General features: G+C 51.2%; 2 protein-coding genes across 2 annotated transcripts; one reads left to right on the top strand and one right to left on the bottom strand.

Moving 5' to 3' along the window:
* Positions 1-3,423: 3,423 nt before the first annotated feature.
* Positions 3,424-5,183, bottom strand: POMK (protein-O-mannose kinase). The gene is made up of 2 exons (XM_026046506.1): positions 4,809-5,183; positions 3,424-4,320 (listed from the first exon to the last, which is right to left on the bottom strand). Exons 1-2 carry the CDS (start codon positions 5,094-5,096, stop codon positions 3,547-3,549), a joined length of 1,062 nt encoding a protein of 353 aa, XP_025902291.1. The 5' UTR covers positions 5,097-5,183; the 3' UTR covers positions 3,424-3,546.
* A 216-nt stretch (positions 5,184-5,399) lies between these two features.
* HGSNAT (heparan-alpha-glucosaminide N-acetyltransferase) lies at positions 5,400-14,514 on the top strand. The gene is made up of 17 exons (XM_026046501.1): positions 5,400-5,606; positions 5,743-5,882; positions 6,195-6,316; positions 6,679-6,748; positions 7,188-7,257; positions 8,298-8,407; positions 8,876-8,952; positions 9,404-9,434; positions 9,753-9,913; positions 10,416-10,528; positions 11,069-11,190; positions 11,705-11,831; positions 11,968-12,054; positions 12,407-12,484; positions 12,627-12,697; positions 12,832-12,944; positions 13,559-14,514. The coding sequence occupies exons 1-17, from the start codon at positions 5,400-5,402 to the stop codon at positions 13,738-13,740; spliced, it is 1,881 nt and encodes a 626-aa protein (XP_025902286.1). The 3' UTR covers positions 13,741-14,514.
* Positions 14,515-14,748: the final 234 nt, after the last annotated feature.

Here is a 14,748-nt window from a genome sequence, read left to right as displayed (position 1 = left end):
TTGCTATGTTGTAGAAAACTCGGTTGGGGTCAGGCTCCCTTCTACTAGGTACAGAGAGGTTGTATTTAAGGTACTGAAAGGCACTATTTGTTTTTGCAGCTTGAGGCCGGGCGATGAGGGCACGTGCTGGAGCACCCCAGCATCCTGCACCTGGGACCTGGCCTTGCAGACAAGATGAGCTTCTCTTCCAGAGGAAACCCAGCGCTGCATCTATGAAGCACAGCCTTGGTTTGGGGGCTCCCCAGCCCCCAGAGAAGAGCAGACTTCACTCTGTGCTCACTTTATTTCGCTTAATTAAATGTTGCTTGAGCTGTTGCAAGCGTGATAGCGCTGCAGATCTGGGGGGATAAAAGCAATTGCCCTCTGGCTGCGGGATGTTTCTTCCCGCTTCTTGGCCATTAGCAGTAGGAGCTGTGTTGGTGGAGGCTTTTTGTGTGACTTCCTAGAGGAATCTGGTCCAACCGCTGGAGCTGGTAGATTCTAATCCTTGATTAACTTGTCTTGCTGCTCTGTCATTTCCTTTTATGGCTTGGGCTCTTGTTTCACACTTAAGCTCCTAAACATTGGCAGAAATTGGAATCTAAGCTCGCTCCTTTACGCTCCTACCCTCGGAGCTCATGCAGGGCCCTCCGTGCCCGCTGACGGGTAATCGCAACTGGGGCTGACTCCTCTCAACATCAGAACAAGATGGGAGACTGGGACTGATAGAAGCCTGGGGACGGCCGGATTTCTGGATATTAGGGAGCACGTAGTCATGGACCTACCTCAAGGGACGAGTCAAGCCCCAGAGCTTTGCTGAACCCGGAGCAGAGCCGGGCCTTGCAGTTGTAGCTTTGGGCGTGCGTGTGGGTAGTTTGCAGGAGGTAGGATGGGAAAACCAGTGCGGGTGGATGCTGTGAACGCGTACGGAGAGCAGCAGTCGTTTTCTGCCTTCCTGCACTGCAGCTTGTAGAGGAAGGGCTCTCATTTTGTGCTAGAGCCGAATGGCATCCGACCTCTGGCATCCTGCTTGTGACCGAGCCGTGGAGGCACCGATCACATAATACATAATAATAACCTACGGCGTTGGCATCAGCTCTACGGGCAAAGTCCAGCTCATGTGGACCCAAGCTTAGCGGCTGGACTTTCAGCATTGCTCAGTACTAAATAAGCTCGGGGAATTTCAGCTGTGGGTTAGACACAACCCCGGCTCTTACAAATATGGGTGTGATTTAATTTAAGAAAAAATCTTTTTCAAAAGTGAGAACCTCGATCATTCCACGAGAAATCTACCCCATACTTAATAAAAGTGTGTGCTTTAGCCCCATAGACTTACCAGGAGTGATACTGAAAAGGGCTGCTAGCTCTACAAAGAAAAATCATATTCTAACAGTCCTTAAGAGCCATTGACTGCCTTGAATTTGACTAACAAATATTTAACAGCTTTGAAAATCTCCTCACTTCACGTCCAGAATCTGAATGGTGGAATCCGCCATCAAGGTCTTTCTTCTAAAAAGTATGATCAAAGAATTTTGGAAGCTTCATTTGAATTTATAAGTGTGTATGTGCATCATATTTAGAAATAATATATATATATTTATTAGCTTTTGAGTTGCCCAGAGCTAAACAAAATCAGAAATATCACTGCAATTTAAAAGTATTCAACATTTGATCCTGATAAGCCCTGGGCTGTAGCCTTCAGAACACTCACAGAACACTCTTCAGAACACTCACAATTATGGGAAATCATGTGGGCATCTCAAGTGCAGAGTATTTCAATTAAAAGAAAACCATAAGAGCCTTTTTCTTTTTTCAAAAAATGCCATCTAACATATAATTTATTTGGATGAACTCTACAGCTACATGCCTTATATCATGCTAGAAGAACTTCGCAACCGCTCTCCTCCTGTTCCCAGGGACTCTCGTAATCCTAATGACAGCCTCAGCTTACAGTGGCGAGCCCTGCCAAGTAGCTCACAGTTGTATTTTGCAAGCAGCACTGCCCCTGGTTCTCAGAGATAATAGCCTCATCTTTTGTTTATGTGGCAGCGAAGGAAAATACTGTTTTAGGGCTGTGGTAGAAGTTCAGAAAGTTCCTGTGGTGCTCTCAGCTTCTTGTACATTCAATGGTTACCGCTCCATTAAGTACAGAATACCATGGACTTTGGAAGTGTCCGGCAAAATTAGGAAAAGAAACGGGGATGGGGGACAGAAAAGGCTCCGTTCAATTAAATAGGATACATCCATTTTATTTGCCTGGTATTTGTCCACACCGGCATCCATGGATGTGGATGCAATACTGCTTGTATCTGATGGAGTCAAATATATCCATGCGTTGCCGTAAAGGCGTTGGGGATCGTGCGGATGCGGTTAGGATGTCGGTTAAAACATGCCCTCCTCTCCCCAGGACCAGCTCCTTTACCCAGGCTTTTGGGTGAGGCAAGGGGAGCAAGAGATGCAGGAGGATCTCAGATCCCAACAGCTTTCCGGGGAGAGGACTGGGAATGTGGGGGCCTCGACCTGAGCTTCAGGTGAGCATGGAAGCAGCCCTTGAGGTAGGAGCCGCCTGTGCTCCCGTGTAGGGAAACGTCACCCAGAGAGGCTGTGTCACTGCTAAACACTGAGGCCCATCTGTTCTTTCTGCTGCCATCTAGGGCTCCCACGCAGACAGGAGCAACATCCAGCAAAAGAAGGGTTTGTTTTCCACGCTGCATGATGCTCTGCTCAAAACTACGGTAATTTATTCGGTGTTGAAATGCAAGGCTACGCTTTAGTAATAAGATGGACACCTGCAATAAGATGCTGCTGGGAGTGTGGGCAAAGGACTTGACTCCAGCCTTGATCCCTGCCTTTGAGGAGCTCCATCCAAAATCACTGGTCACTTTTGAGACTCTGAGTGCTGAGCTTTGCTTCCCGACGAGGGAAGCAAAGGGGCAGCAGGAGCCCTGCAAGTGAGGAACACGCCTGGAACTGATAACATGAGCTACCCGAGGAACACAACCTCGGCTAAGGCAAGGGAAAGCAACCTGCTGCTCGCCGTGGCAGCAGCTCTGGGTTTAGTTATTTACAGAAAGGCTGCCCATTTGTAATAAAATTGTATGTGGATTTGAACAGAGTATACAAAAAATGATGGCACTTTTCCAGTCAGGATGTGACTTGTTTGGATGACAGGGAACGTCGGTACAGACTCCTTGGCAAAACAGGCCAGTGTGCTTTTTGACTTACAAATTGCTACTCAAATGAAGACTAGCATGAAGGTGGTCACAGGCAGGCTTCCAAGGTTTTAGAAGAAAATTTAGGGATTTTGAGGAGCACATGTCTCCCGCCACACCTGCACACCTTCATTTCTCCTCCTCCTCTTCCACTGATACATAAAAGATGCCAGTAGGAAACTCATCACGCAGCCGGACTTTTTTTAATTGAAAGATGAAAGTACAAGTCCAGTGTTTTCAATTTTGTTTTATTATCTTTTCAGTTTAGGGAATAGAGATTTTGCTCTTGTATAATCTTCAGGCAAGTTAAAATAAATAGGCAGGACAGCAACTTCGGTGTCTGTCCCGTGATTCACTACAACATTTCCCTCGTACCGGGCACGGCGGCCTCCCGAATAAGAAGAGTCAAAACTTTCCTGTAGGTGTCTAAGACCTCTTGGGCCGAAGGCCTTTCAGCTGGGTCCTTCTTCTTGCATGCTGCATGGATGTCAAACAAATGCAGCCGCACGATGTCACTCCCTTCTACGTGGCCCAAGAGAAAATTGGCGACATCGGGGATTTTCCATATGTCCGTTTTCTCGTCATAGGCGGGCATGAGGTCGTCATCAAACGGCACCTCTTCCCCGTGGGGCCAGCGCTGCTCGGGCGCCACGAACTCGCCCCGCAGCTCCCGGCGCCCGCACTTCACCAGGACGCCGGCGCTCCTGTTCACCAGCGGCAGCGCATCCAAGTCGTTGACCAGGACGTGGAAGTCGCTGCTGAGGAGATACTGGGAGAGCACCTTGGCCAGGTCGTTGGAGTCGCACATCACCAGGGTGCCCAGCGGGCTGCCGTGCAGGAACCGGATGATGCTCACGTAGTCTATGGCAAGCGCGAGCCTGCGGTGCCACGTGTTGAAGCCCTTGTACCTGGGCATGCTCAGAGTTTCGTTCAGGCCCCGGAGGGAGCCTAGCGGGTGGTACTCCGTGAGGATGGTGAACTGCTGCTCGCAGTAGCCCAGCAGCCGCACCACGTGCTTGCTCTGCAGCGCTCTGAGCATCTTCAGCCCGTGCAGAAAGTCGTCCTGCAGCTCCAGGCTGGTGAGCTGCGAAAGGACCACCTTGTTTTCCTTCCACTCAGAAAGAAACACCTGGGAACGTGCGAGAGACACGTGAGACGTGTGGAGCCTTCGGCAGTGAGAGGCCCCAGGTGCAGTCCGAGGCTGAACCTGATGCTGTTAGGAGAGCGTGAAGCCTTTAGGCTGGCCCACGGTCCCGTCACAGCAGGACCTCGCTGGCGGGGCGCCTACCGCAACATCCCGCTTTCTCCCGTGTTCCTTAGTGGCAGTGCCACTGAGTTAAGCGGCCAAAGGATTTCCTCCCACCTGGTTTGTGCCGGCACGTCTTTATCAGCCACGACTGTGTCACCCCCACAAGCGCTTCGCCCGTCCCAGTGACGCCACTCGCACTGTTGGGTGCCAACGGGTGCAGCTGAGGTGCAAGCTGGCCCGGGACACGCGCTGGGACCTCCTTGTTGACCTGCCCGGAGCCCCAGGGACAGGGGGCACAGGCATGACCGAGCCAGCAAACACTGCCAGCCTTTCCATGGGGTGCGGAGGGGAGGGAAAGCCAAGCTCACCTTTTTCACTGCTCCTTCGCCAACGCGCTTGAGTTTCCTCACTTCCTTACTTATGGCTTCGCACGAGAGCCACGGGGAGCAATTCTTCCCTGCTCCTAGTCTGAAGGACCCCAGGGGGCAGAGGCTGGGGTCCGGGCCGGCGCGTTCCGAAGAGCCGTGCCCATTGCTGAGGTAGAGGTAGAGGAGGCCGTTGAGGAAGAGGACGGCCGCCAGCAGCAGCGCCGGTGCCAGCGCCGGCACCTCCCTTGGGGGAGGCTCTCTCCGCACGGAGTGCGGTTTCTTTTCCATAGCTCAGCCTGCTACATTCCCAGTGAAGGACCCGCGCGCGCGAGCGGGCAGGAGAAGGCGCGCGGCGGCTCTCGGCAGGGCGTTCCTGCCGCCATGGCCTCCTCGCAGAGGCGCCGACCCCGCGGGAAGGCGGGCGCGGGGGCTGCACGCGCGGCCGCCTCACGCTCCGGCCACGGTTTCCCGAGCGGGGGCTGCTGGAGCAGGGGCCGGGGCGCTGCAGCAGCAGCGGGGAAGGGGAGGGAAGGGAGGGAGGAAGCTGGAGGAGGAGGAGGCACGGCGGAGGCCGGGGCGGAGCGCGGCGCGATGGCGGCTGCAGCAGCGGCGCTGCTGGCGGCGGCGGCGGCGCTGCTGGCGCCGGGCTCGCCGTGGGCGCACGGGCAGGACGCGTGGGGCGCCGGCAGGCGCGCGGCGCCGCCGCGGGGCCGCATGGACCAGGCGCTGCTGCTCGTGCACAACGCGCTGCCCGCCGAGGGCCTGCGCCTCTCGGCCCTCTCGGCCGCCTGCTACCAGGTCAGCGGCCCCGCCGCGTTTCCCCCGGCCCCCTCCTCGTGCGCGTGGCTTGCGAGGCAGGAGCCCTCTGGGCTTCTGCATCACGGGCCGCTCCTGCCCCGGCTCTGGGCCCTCACTCGGCCCCCGTCTTCCCCAGTGCTCCCCTCAGCTCCTGGCCTTCATCCCCGCCTCCAACGGGAGCTCGAGGAGAGCGAGCACGGCGGCGGTGGCTGTGGACACCCAGCATCCGCTCACCCTGCAGCTCGACGGCTTCTCCGAAAACAGAGCGCTCTGCAAGTACGTGGCCCGCCCCGGGTGACACGAGCATAGCTGCCCAACGCAGCAGCTGGCTTATTTCTTTGTTTGTAAGTGTATTTATTTACAAACGCGCCCCACGCTGCTGCAGTTGGGGGGTTCGTTATCTCCGCGCTGAGCGTGGGCAGCCAACACGTGTGCTGGGCTTGCAGGAGGCAGCCCCGACAAAGGAGGGACCGGGAGCTCCCGCTGCCTTTCCTACAAGCACCCAGCCACAGGAGACCCCAACTGCTGCTCCGGGAGCTGCACGGAGCAGGGACAGCTCAGCGAGTTTCCTTCCTTTATCCCTTGCAGGATTCACTATCATTTTGGAGAATCTGGCAACTATTCTCTCGAGGTAAAGATCCAAAGTGGGAGCACCCAAACAGTTTCTTGTGACCTAAGTGTCAATGAAGACCCTATCAACAGCTACCTCCGTACGTAAAGCTCCCTTTTCCTCTTTTGGTCCACAATTTGCATGTCTCACTGCAAAACTGACCTTGGAAAAGCTCTCGTGGCCACTCGGGCTGTGCTGATGATGCTCATGGACCTGCTTTAGCTACTAAAAGGGCTTGTTGCTCTGCATGTCTATGTACATACATAGGATCCTCCCTCTTCTTCGCCTCTCCTCCTGTTTTCCTTGCTTGTCTCTGGGACTCAGGCTGTGGAGATGTGTCGGTGGGGTGGTGAACAGTGGGTTGGGTTGGCTGCTGTGTTCATATCCCTCAGGGCAGCCCCAGGCCGCTCAATGACTTTGTTAAATGAGTTACCGAGCTGTGTTCTTCTCTCTGCCCCGCAGCTATTCTGTTTGCGTTCCTGGTTTACACGGGCATCCTTGCGCTCGTGATTGCTGGACACCTTCTCATGAAGTAAGTGAGGAGAGCTGTCCATGAAGTAAGCGAGGAGAGCTGTGGCAGCTGCCGTGGGCACGCGGGACGCGGGGCGGCTGGTTTCGAAGCACTTCTCATCGTAGTGTGGCAGTAAAAGAAAAGCAATCTCTGTTGAGGGGGATTTTGCAGTCATGTAAGCCAGTGCATAGAGCATTTATTAAGCCTTCCGTCCTGTGTGCTGAACGAGGTGAGTTGTCCTTGCCTAGAAATAAACTGAGAATAACAGTCCTAAACGTGAGCTTGTAATGCAGGGCAGTGACAGAACTGGAGTGAGGCTGCAGGTACCGGGTCAGGTATGTGACTTCAGGAAACACAAACAGGGGCTGTCTCAGCTTTTGATTTACACTGCTAAATAACTGATGTGAAGATGACTTACTGGCTATAAGGTTCCTTTTTCTTAACTGTGGCTGTTTTTCAGAATCGATCCAGTCAGGAACTGGGTTTGCAAGAGACTGAACCCTAGAGAAACAGAACGTGTGATTAATTCCGTGAGTGACCCCAATATCTTTAATTTGCCGTCCACAGCATTTCCATCTCACACTGAGTGACACTACCCCGGTATTTGGGGGCTCTTTAGTTACTGTCCTTCTCCCTTTGGCAAATCTTTACTGAAGTCAGGCATTATTTTGTCAGGGGCTAGACATTATTTTTGTCTGGCCTTCCATGCAAGTTTAGTGGATTCCCAGCAGAGCTCTTGCAAGCCTTGACCATCCAGCTTTCTGCCCGATTCACTTCCATCACGGGAAACACCTCAGTGAAAATATTGTCCACTTCTGATACAAGCAGTATAAGGGAAGGGAGGTACTGCTGCTTCTGTGCCTGCTTGAGGCCCTATAGGAATATTACTGGGATCTACACCTGAGTCAGGATTTCTCTTGCAGCCTTAGAGCTGGCATTTTTGAGCCGTGTTTTGTACTGGAATAGAGGTCACAACTGGATTAAGTCGTCACAACCTGGGCTTGACATTTAGAAGGTCAGAATTTCACAGGATTCAGACGAGCTGGGAATAGAGCTCCTCAGGGATGTTTGAAGCTCTTTTGCAGCAGCGTCTGCTTCTCATGCTGTCACTGGGGCTGACTGGAGTGATTAAGGGAACTAGAGGAGGAAGAAGCCACTCCTGGTTTTGAAAGGAGTTTCCTCCTTTTTCGTGCTGCTTTTTGATGGGATTTACCCTTTTTTTTCCCGGAATTCTGGATCTCCTCAGCTGATTTTGACTGAACCCAGCTCTCCTGAGCATAGGTTTACAGAACTGGCTCACAGACCCAAGTTCTTTATATGGGATGGTTGATCTCCCCTGCCAAAGGTGGAAACATCCTCGTTTTTCCATCACGAGAGTTAACTGCAACACGGCAGATCCATAAAGGGGTGAGAAAGAGCAAACTGGGAAGCAAAAGGCCAAGAAAGGTGGGGAGAACAGATGCAAACACAGTGCTCGAAAGCCTGCAGGCCTCGGTTTGTTGACTTCTGCTTCCTGGGCGGCTGACGCAGCTTCTGACTTTCCCGGCGCGTGTCTGGTTTGTTCCCTAAGGAGCCTGGGTCCCCAAACAGAGTGGACTCCCCGAGCAGTGACCTCTCCTGCCAGCGCCTGTGGAGCAGCGTCCCGCGGCAGCGGCTGCGCTCCCTGGACACGTTCCGAGGGTGAGCAGAGCGCGTCCCGCGCGCCGCGTTTCCGCAGGGAACCGCATTCTCCGCAGGCGCTTTCACGGCAGGCAGGCTAAGCAGAGCGTTGGCAGTGCAACGGGATGTGTTTTCGTGGGAAGATCGTCAGGGTTTTTTAATTCCTGGATTTTCTGAAGCACTTTGGAGTTGAGCTCATTGGAGGAAACATTAAAGCTCAGTTGCAGTGGAAGGTGGGAAGGAACAACCTTCACTCAGTGGGAAGGTGCAGTGTGAAGGAGCTCACTTTGGTTCGCCCCTACCTGTGACCCTTGAAGTGCTGCTGCCTCCCAGGAGAGCAAAGCTAGAAGCCTTGTGCATAATTTTGCTTTAAAAATAAGTAGCTTTGCAGTTAGAAATGTTTTAATGGGGTAGCCATGAAACTCTGCACTCATACATATGTGTTGCATTGACATGCAGTGCTTTCTGTGTTTGTTGTTGTCTTTCCAGGCTCTCTCTCATAATTATGGTGTTCGTTAACTATGGAGGAGGAAAATACTGGTTCTTCAAGCACGAGAGCTGGAACGGTAAAGTAGAGCCAAGGCAGCAGCAATATCGAGATAGTCCTTGTTGTCACACAGTCACAGGAGGGTTTCAGGTCACGGACTAGGTACAACCTTCTTGTTTGTCACCTCTTTTCAGGTCTGCAACTTTCCTGTGTTGCATGGTGACTGTAGCAGGGTGTAGTGTCACAGCCAAACCGTGTTGCTGATGCCACCCAAACCTAACAGCCTTGGACAACAAGGATCCCGGTCCAGGAAGCCCTTGCTGAGACACACTGTCAGTTCTGCCAATTAGAAAAGCAGGGAAGCAAGATTATTAGCTGCTTTTAAGTTCAGCTAATGATGTGATTTAGATTTGGGGCTATCAGATATCCACAAGCAGCCTGCAATTCCCCTGGAAACTCCACAACAACATTGTTAATGTTAAGGACAGTTTTGAGGCAATTAACTTTTTTTTTTATTTATTTCTTTGCAGGATTAACAGTGGCCGATCTTGTTTTTCCATGGTAGGTCTTCCTGAAGAACAGCTCTTGGGCTGTACCAAGGGTTACAGGCAGAACACTGTGTGCACCTCACAGCCACGGGGCAGGGCATTTGGAGGAGGGAGTTTGGGTTGCACGTGCTCCACGATGCTCGCTTCTCTGCCACTTGCTAGCCAGCAGAGGAAGCAGGTTGTCTGATTTCTGCCAGGGCACCTAGATTGCTGTTGAGCCACTTTAGGATACTCTGTTACACAGCATTTCTGTCTGCCATCCTGCACGTGTGCGATGAGAGGTGAGACAAGGCAGCAACCAGCTCCATTTCCCAACTGCCTCCTCCTCTAGGTTTGTGTTCATCATGGGGACATCAGTATCGCTGTCTCTGAGCTCCATGCTGAGACGGGGAAGTTCCAAGAAGAAGGTGCTCTTGAAGATCCTCTGGAGGAGTTTTCTGCTAATCCTGCTGGGGATCGTAGTTGTGAATCCCAATTACTGCCTTGGACCGTGTGAGTGGTCTCCTGCTCCACTTGCTCTCCTTTTCGTGTTTCTCTGGCGGTTGCTGCTGCCAGCGGGGCTGGGGCCACAAGAGCAGGTAGTGTCGGCGTTGCCGTATGGATCATTCGGAAGGGCACAGGCTGAAGGTATCCTGTAGGATGCTTTAATGCTGAGCTTCAATGCTGACCTGCTCCGTTCTGCATGGCTGAATTTCCCAGAGATGCACCAGGTTTGCATGGCAGAGGCAGCTATGAGCTAACACGAAGCCAGTTTGCGGCCCTCGTAGGTTTTAATAGTTGTTGAACTGAAGCACTACCTATAGAAACCATCCCATCCATAGGAGGGTGTCTTTCTGCCTAACTACTGTATCAACTGTTATATCCCAAGGTGATGATTTATGGAAAGGGAGGTGGCAGAGCAAGGGTAGGAGCACGTATATTAGGTCTCAGTTCCCTCTGAAGAAGTGGAGCTTTCATATTTATCAAGGTGCCCATATTTGCTCCAATTTTTCAGTGTCCTGGGATAATCTGCGCATTCCCGGGGTGCTGCAGAGGCTGGGATTCACATACCTTGTGGTTGCTGCTCTCCAACTCCCGTTTTCAGGAACTGCGGCTGAGAATGTGCCGGTGAGTCGCGTGATCCTCGCGCTTTCGCTGCTCCTGGGCGCAGAGAACGCGTGAGAAACAGAGAGAGATCACGGGCCGTCTTCCTTGCCATGTCGCGCCGTGTGACCTCGTGTCTGGGAACGGGCCGGGGTAATTTTGTGTCCTTGCCAAGGGAACCCAGGGATGGGCTAAGTCCAGGGACAAGGCTGTGCCAAGTGCTGGGGCCCCTGTTATATCCAGTTAAATTTGGCGATGGCTTTTCACAGCAGGGGAAAGTAATACTGCTTTTTGGCCTTTCTGGAGTCTGGTTTCCCAAAAGGCTTTTGTTCTGCTCATGAATCAAAATTCCTCCTGACATTTTCCAAGATCAGAAAACATGAAAGGCTTTTGTTTGTTTTCTCCCTTAATAAGTGAGCTGAAAGGTCCAGTGCAGAAGCCAAGGGTGCGATGCCAGCGGCTCCCTCCTTTATCTGGGGAACCTGTCAGGAAATACAGGATGTCCCCCAGGGCACGGTCTTTATTTGCCAGCTAATACTTTGCTCCTCCCTGTGCCTCGTGCAGGAGATGCCACCTCCGGCTCTGCAGGATATTCTCCCCTACTGGCCGCAGTGGGTTTTCCTTTTGACATTAGAAGCGATTTGGCTCTGCCTGACCTTTTTGTTACCAGTGCCAGGCTGCCCCAGGTAAGTCGTTGTGCTCGCTGTGCTTTCCGTGGGGCATCAGGTTGTCTTCCCACTGAGCAGACACATTGCAGCGTCTGTAGCTCTTAGTGTTAGGGAAGGATCCCAGCAGGGTCGAGGGCAGCATTCAGCACATGAAAACCTTTTCTTTACAAAATAGCTGGGGTTAGACAGGTGAGATCCCTTCTAGCTATAGAGGAGGTTTAAAATCTCCCTGCGCTCTGTGTTTCCAATATATGATTATCTCCGAATCATACCAGCCTCTGTCTTGGCTCCCATGGGGGTAAGCACCTGCAGAGCGGGCAGAGCAGGGACCAAAGCAGAGCGTCACTTTAGGCTCCCAGTGTTGCCTGTCCCCTCCTTATCCAGCATTATTGGAATGGGGAATTCACTGGTGAGCTGTCACGCAGGATTACAGGCAGGAAACACGTCCAGCATCTCTGCGCCGGGGGAGCACCCACTCTTCAGGTGGGGCACCGCAATGCTCAGTACCACAACCTGCTTGTTTATGTCCTAGGGGCTACCTTGGTCCGGGGGGCATCGGCGATTTTGGGAAGTATCCTAACTGCACTGGAGGAGCAGCCGGTTACATCGATCGGTTGCTTCTTGGAGAAAAACACATATATCAACACCCCTCGTCAAGCGTAAGCGGCTTTTGGGTGGCAGCACGGAGCTGCAGGCTGGCACGGCCCGTGGATGTCAGCAGGGAAGGGCACGTGGGGAGGGAGGCAAAAGAGCCTGCTTCCTTGCAGGACCTGTAGTAACTGTTCTCTCTCTAAGGTGCTTTACCAAACAAAAATGCCCTATGACCCTGAGGGCATCCTGGGAACCATAAACTCCGCTGTGATGGCATTTCTGGGACTGCAGGTACCGCTTTCCTTCCTCTTGGCTTGGGTTGCAGTGAGGAGATTGGAAGGGGCCTTTCTGCAGCCCCTACCAAGCTACAGGAGACGGAGCTTCAGGGGCTTTATGTGAAAAATAACCAAGTTGCTTGTCCCTTCCCCATGAATGTAGGAGCAAAGGGAGACTAGATGTTGTTCTCTTGCCAAGCGAACTGCATTTTCACGTTTTTTGGTTTCTTCCAGTTTGAATCTTTCAGCTGCTTAGTTAATTCATACAAACCCTATTGGTACTCTCTCCCCTAACACAAGTAGCCCTGCTATGTAAGGGAAGTTACATTTTGGGCCACTAATTGATGTTTCTATTATTTTTATATCAGGCAGGAAAAATTATCTTGCTGTACAAAGACCAGCACAAGCAAATTATGAGTCGATTCTTCATATGGAGCATAGTAATGGTAAGTCAGATACTTGCTTGGCTTTGTCTAGTTTGATCGGGCAACTCTTTAACGGGCCTGTTTTCTTTTAAAGCAACACAAACTTTCTAACTCCCAGACATGTTGCTGTAGTTACATTAACTTTAATGACTTATTATTTCAGGGAATTATTTCTGCTGCCTTGACAAAATGTTCTAAAAATGAAGGCTTTATTCCCATAAATAAGAATCTATGGTAAGCAAAAAAAATACAGCTTTCAGTATGACTTCTACTAAGTACTATTTTACGCCTTTTTTTTCTTATATGTATGTATAAGTATGTCACACTGCTTAAATAACTTTTTAAATTTCTACTAAACATTTGCATAGGTCAATATCGTACGTGACAACCCTGAGCTGCTTTGCCTTCATCCTCCTCCTGCTGATATATTACCTGGTGGATGTTAAGAGGCTGTGGTCAGGTGCTCCGTTTTTCTACCCAGGTCAGTAAAATCAAGACAGAAAAACCTACTATTTCCCATTCTTTCCAGATTAATACTATCCTATTATGTTTTCTGTACTTCCCTTGACTTTAGGGGGTAGGATTTAGAGCAAGTTGCCCTGAAGGGAATGGGAAGATGGCTCGGGTGATGCAAATGGGATCCTTATTTCCCACCAGAAATCATGGAGCTTGGAAGGGCAATGAGCCTTTGTTTGCAACTGCAGCAGATCCGGCCAAAAAGGTCGGGTCAGCTGTTCTGAAGACAAATTATTTAACTGGGATAGTTCTTGTCAATAAAATTGTAGGAGAACCACTTTGGTTATATTTTGAATTTAGCATCTTGGTGATCCGTATTTCTTTTGTTATAAATGCTTGGAGGAAAGGAGGGAGAAACCCCTCAGACTGTATATAAAAATAGCATCTTTAGGGCAAGTAAGATTAATGCTCAAAACTTAGTAGTATCTGAAGGCAGGATAGGAGCAGGGTGGTGGCGAAGTGATGCGCTGTGGTGATCAGCTGTGGCTGGGTCACTGCCACTCCATTTCATGAACCCGCTTACTGTGACATAATCCCAGGCCTGCTCCTTCTCACGGCATCACCTGTGCTTATCCTCAGGAATGAACTCGATCCTGGTCTACATTGGGCATGAAGTATTTCAAAACTATTTCCCTTTCAAGTGGAAGATGCAAGACAGTCAATCGCACGCAGAGCACCTGATTCAAAACCTTACTGCGACAACTCTTTGGGTCCTAATCTCCTATGTACTCTACAGGAAGAGGATATTCTGGAAAATCTGATGGAGTGGGCAAAGACTCCGACGGGAAAGCACGTAAAGTGGATTAGCCTGAAGATCTGGCACTTCTGCTAGGCTGTATTACTAAAAAGGGATCCTAATTCCAATTCACAGTCCCATGGAAGCTGCTTTCACGAGTTTCAAGGGACCTAAGGGACTGTAAGCGCCTGTTTAGCAAAAAGTTGCTAACCTGCTGCAGTTGTTTGGTCTGTTTCCTGCATTTTGTATATGTTTTACTGATCTCTCTTTTGTATTGATAAACTGAATATAATGCAGATAATTGATAAACTGAATATAAAGCAGTTGGGCAGTTAATGTGGCCCGACAGTGCTCACGAAGGGAACTACAAGGGGTCTGAGGTGGTCACTGTGTGTGATGATCCAGCGGGGACTTTGGTAGCAGTTGTTACATCTTACGAGGCTCCAACTCACGTGTCTGGGGTTTGTGAAAGCTCTCGACCCCTGCAGCTTCCTGGTGCCACTCTGGCTCCTGGCACACATTTCACGCTGCCGTCTTTTTGACTTGGGAGCGTGGGCTGCATCCTGGCCCTGCGCTTGCCTATGGAGGCGCAGTGACTGTCTGGGAAAGCTCACAGGTTGCCCACGCTGAGCTCCTCCAAGAGAAGCGCTCCCACCCGTAGTTCTTCGCTGTGCTGGCGCTAGGTCTTGGATCGAAGCTCCGGCTTTAGGGTCCCGCTGAAACGTCTTGCCAAAGATCTCCCCTAACGAGTTATTAATTGACATGTAACTGCTGCCCTGGTGGGTGTAGAGGCCGCTGTGTGGACGTTATGGGCCTTTGTGTTACGCAGCTCCAGCACAGATGAGGTCTTAGTTTCTAAGAGTGCAGAAAAGCCAGTACCTGGGGATGTTTACAGAACTGTTTTGCAGCTACCAATGTTCAAAGCAGTCTTTTTATAAATCTTTATAAAGAAGGGCCCTGAACCTAGAAACAAGCGATACGAAGGTAGCTGGAAGAAGTTAATAGGTAGGATTAAGCCAAAACGAGCTGAATA

This window comes from Nothoprocta perdicaria, unplaced genomic scaffold, assembly GCF_003342845.1.
Source record: "Nothoprocta perdicaria isolate Ctin4 unplaced genomic scaffold, notPer1 scaffold_446, whole genome shotgun sequence".
Taxonomy (NCBI): Eukaryota; Metazoa; Chordata; class Aves; order Tinamiformes; family Tinamidae; genus Nothoprocta; species Nothoprocta perdicaria.
This window is presented reverse-complemented; position numbering and strand designations above follow the sequence as displayed.